This window comes from Nuphar pumila, chromosome 5 (genome assembly GCF_984573655.1).
Source record: "Nuphar pumila chromosome 5, dmNupPumi1.hap1.1, whole genome shotgun sequence".
Lineage (NCBI taxonomy): Eukaryota > Viridiplantae > Streptophyta > Magnoliopsida > Nymphaeales > Nymphaeaceae > Nuphar > Nuphar pumila.
The window spans coordinates 29003827-29008148 of record NC_143253.1 but is presented as its reverse complement, the minus strand read 5'-3'; the positions used below and the strand labels follow the sequence as shown (position 1 = coordinate 29008148).

At 42.2% G+C, this 4322-nt stretch overlaps 1 protein-coding gene across 1 annotated transcript; it reads left to right on the top strand.

Moving 5' to 3' along the window:
* Window positions 1-890: 890 nt before the first annotated feature.
* LOC149837249 (WRKY transcription factor WRKY51-like) lies at window positions 891-2595 on the top strand. The gene is made up of 3 exons (XM_090007297.1): window positions 891-1612; window positions 2010-2135; window positions 2241-2595. Exons 1-3 carry the CDS (start codon window positions 924-926, stop codon window positions 2404-2406), a joined length of 981 nt encoding a protein of 326 aa, XP_089863423.1. The 5' UTR covers window positions 891-923; the 3' UTR covers window positions 2407-2595.
* The last annotated feature ends 1727 nt before the right edge of the window (window positions 2596-4322 follow it).

Here is a 4322-nt window from a genome sequence, read left to right as displayed (position 1 = left end):
CCTTCGCAGTTACGTTGATCATCCTTCGCAGGGCTTGATGGATGGACCACACAAAAAATGTTAAAACGCGTTAGAGTGGTTTTTTAGTGCCGCTAAAGGTCTCAATTTCTATTAGAACCTTTAGCAGCCATAAAAAACCAACACTAAAGGGGGCAAAACACTTAAATAGCATATTTATGTCTTATTTTTGCATTTTTTTTGTGTCGCTGGCCATTAGCCACAGTTGCACAGCTACCACTATATATATATACCTCAAAATGTTGAAGATATTTGTGATCGTAGATTACATATCTTGTGTGCGGTTTGATCAGCGGTCAAACAAAATAGCGGAAAGCAATATCGAAAAAAAACTATACGTTTATGCAAATGGTTGAGAACTCTGTAACAACTATCGTGAGATTTATGAAAATTCGCAAGAAATTGCCTGAAAGTTTAAAATGGCAATTTCTAGCAAGATTTTCAAAAATTCATGAGATTTAGGAAAAAACATAAATATCACGATTTAAACACGATATTTACGTTTTAAACAGCTATTTGTCATAAAATATTCATGTATTTTTATTTTTAAATATTTTTTATTAATATTTTCTTATAAAAAAATAAATTTTATTTTTTTATTGCTGAGATTTTGCCGAGAAAAATGCGAGATTTATGAAAAAATTTCAATTTCTCGCGAGTTTTTGACAACGAGATTTTGCCGAAAAAAACCTTGGTTGAGAATAGGTGATGCTTGGTGCCCATTGACTCCCCTTAGTCAACCCCGAGATCACCGGCTTTCCCGGTTATCACGGCTGTATAAATACCACCTTCCTCCTCCACCCTCCCTCTCAAAACCAACTCACAGAAAGACGGAGAGAAGTGGTTCGGGTCTTTTCTTTCATGGGAGTGTAGGCCCAACAGAGTGGATTTCGAATAGAAAGGCGATGGCCGTGGAAACGATGGGGTTCAAGAAGCTCGGCGAGGAATCGGCGATCCAGGAGGTGGCCTCGGCGGGTCTCAAGAGCATGGAGCACCTCGTCTTCCTCCTTTCCCAGCAACGTCCCTCCACCTACCGCTCCCCCGATTTCGACCTCAACTGCTCCCAGATCGCCGATCTCACCGTCACCAAGTTCAAGAAGATGATCTCCCTCCTCAACCGGACTGGCCACGCTCGTTTCCGCCGCGGCCCGGCCACGCCCTTCGCCGACGATCGCGACGAGCCCGAGAAGCAGCCGGGCTCGAACCCGCCGCCGCGCCCGGCGCAGTCCGCCCCATGTCTTCCTCCTCCTCCTCCCCATTCTGTTTCTCATCATATTACTGCTCCTCTTAGTTTCAATTCGATGGTCTTCAACGGACCTCAGAAGGAGAGCACGGCCGGCTCCAGCATCTCGCCGCCGATGTCGTCGGCAAGCTCCTTCGTCTCGTCGGTCACCGGAGACGGGAGCGTCACCGGAGGCCAGGCATTCTCCGCTCCCGTTCCTAATTTGGTCGTCCCATCGTCCGGCGGCGGCCGGCCGCCGCTATCGTCCGCAGCAGCGTCTCTGTTGAAGAAGAAGTGCCAGGGGGGGCATGAGCATGGGATTCCCGGTGGCAAATGTGGTGCTCATGGGAGGTGCCATTGTTCTAAGAAGAGGTGAGCACTTGAAGAACCTCTCTCTCTCTCTCTTTCTCGTGAAAATCAGGATAACAGAGTTGCCTTCTCAGTTTTTTGGATCTTCACTTTTCTTTACTGCAATGATCAGGCAGAGTAGATTAGGGCTAATGAAGGACGCGGAAAACCACAAATATTGTGGTTTTCCTGGAAATATTGCTTCTTTGTTTGTGAATTATTCTTTTCTTACATCTGTTGCTTATAAACTCTTTAAGACAAAAAATAAAATCAAGATCCAATAAATACCCATTTTTTTTCTTTTCAGGATGCTTGGGTTTTTCTCCTTTTCAAACAGTGGGCCCTTGGATTTAGATGGACGCACGTGTTTTATATTATGTTGTCAATCATTCTCCTAATTCTTTCTGGTTTGTGTTTGTAGGAAAACGAAGGTAAAGAAAGTGATCAGAGTCCCTGCCATTAGTTCAAAGATTGCAGATATCCCTGCGGACGAGTATTCCTGGAGAAAATATGGGCAAAAACCAATAAAGGGTTCTCCTTATCCAAGGTATTTGATGCGCTTTGCTTTTGATAATTGCGATCCAAAAGGTCGGAGAGAGAGAGAGAGAGAGAGAGATGATGGTCTCAATTTTTTCTCAATCTTGTTGTGCAGAGGATACTACAAATGCAGTAGCCTAAGAGGGTGCCCTGCAAGGAAGCACGTCGAGAGAGCGCCCGACGACCCCTCTATGCTCATCGTCACGTACGAGGGCGAGCATCGCCATTCTCAAACCAACAACAACAACAACGGCGCAGGTCTCGTGTTCGAATCCTCTTGAGCGACTTGATGCGGGAGAGAATACTGATGCTTGTCACCCATCCTCTCTCTAGTTGCTTCCCTTCTTTTTTTGGTTTTTTTCCTTCTTTTTCAACTTAGATCCTTTTGTTTTCTCTCATCATGAGACGATGCAAATGAAGAAAAAAGAGGCTATAAAACCACGTATAATGGAAAAAGCAATTCTGTAAATTAATATCAAAGAGTTCTTTACTCTCTCTCTCTCTCTCTCTCTCTCTCTCTATATATATATATATATATATATATATATATATATATATATATATATATACATTGTGACGTGTGAACCGACTTAGACCGTGGTGCAGTGCAGATTGAGATGCATAATTTTTGCTATTAAAAATAAGAAAGCGTTCCTTGGTTGAACATCTTTATTGACTTGCATTTCATAAAATAATACTTTTTCAATTTTGTTTTGGTGTTTGTGGGGGACTTTATTCTGACCTTTTTTTTTAATACTAATACACGCCTCCCTTGCAAGTGGTTGAATTTAGTATCATAACCCACCTTGATGTTGAAATCGTGAACTTGAATTGGCCATTTTTTACCATCAAAATTTACCCCCTACCTCCTCCTACAATTTTTTTTTGACAGAAGTATCTTCTAGGCAGCCAGGGGTGGGCATGGGTGGGCGGTCGCCCACCCCAGAATTAGAAACCAAAAAAAAAAAATGGATCTCTCCATCCCAACTTGATGTTGTCTGGGTTTGTCAAGCAGTCCAATGCAGGAGATTCGTGCAACTTCGAAAAAGACGTGCACCAAGACCTAAAATGTGAAGCACAACCAATATCACAAATCTCAGTATCAGGATTTTCTCGGCAAGGGAACATCTTGAAATAAATTAAAGATTTGCTTCATCCAGAAATCCTGAAAAAAGGAAAATAAAACATGAAAATAGGGGAAGACCTTTCACTTTTACAATTCTTCAACTGCCTCTGACGCCTACCTCCCAAATACGATAGAAACCATGCCCAATCCAAACTGTATTTGTCTATAAAACAAGCCAAGCTCTACTTGTGGTTTGTCTCTGAACTTTCTATTAACGTGAATATCAACTCTCTTGTCTGGACATCATGGCAACTAGACTCGGCCATTTCACACATTAAGGCTCTGTTTAAGAGCATTTTTTTTTATGACAAAGAAACCCTCACCAAGAACCAGGTCACTTAATGAGGCCACCTCCCTACGATGTAAAACTCCAGATTGAGAGCCTTATGTGCCCCAGCTGTGTTAAAGAAACAACAACAGTCGTGTGACAGTCAATAGGGGCTATATTGTGGCTTCCCCGTGTTCTCATGCTCTCTGCTGTTTGGGAGCTGCAGACATTCATCAAAGGATGCTTTTGGCAACTCCATCCTCAGACGCCACATTTTGGCAGCACATGGACATGGTGTTTCAATCTCAGTGCAAGGCTCTCAAATAGAGCCTAATTAAATCCACAAAAAACACTGCAAATTTCGATCCAGGCCCAGTCTGAGATTAGTGAAATCAACAAACAAAACACTGTCAAACGACAACCAACAACATCAAAATGCTTATTTAAGTTTTATCACTGCATCAAAGACTGTGCCTCCAGCAAAAAATTTCTGGCTCCGCCACTGGTCTGAATAAATGGATCGTTCTTCAAGACCATAGCATTGTCTCAGAGACCCGAAGTCTGCCCACCCAACGAAAAACTTCTGGCTCCCCCACTGCTTCTAGGCTTCTTCTAGCAAGGGTAAATGTAAGATTTTACTCCCAAGATAAAAGACAAATATATCTTCTTGATTCTTGTCTTTTATCGAAGATTATGAAAATGTCTAGCTTATGGAAGAATCTTCAATAATCCATTCTATGATTGTACTTAAAATCGATTAGTAAAAGCTTCTTCTTCTTTTTTTTTTAAAGGCAAGTTGGGGT

Coding starts and splice junctions, on each gene's coding strand:
- LOC149837249 (XM_090007297.1), top strand. CDS start 924: ATGGCCGTGGAAACGATGGGGTTCAAGAAGCTCGGCGAGGAATCGGCG. Junction 1,613..2,009: donor TGCCATTGTTCTAAGAAGAG/GTGAGCACTTGA, acceptor TTGTGTTTGTAG/GAAAACGAAGGTAAAGAAAG. Junction 2,136..2,240: donor AAGGGTTCTCCTTATCCAAG/GTATTTGATGCG, acceptor CTTGTTGTGCAG/AGGATACTACAAATGCAGTA.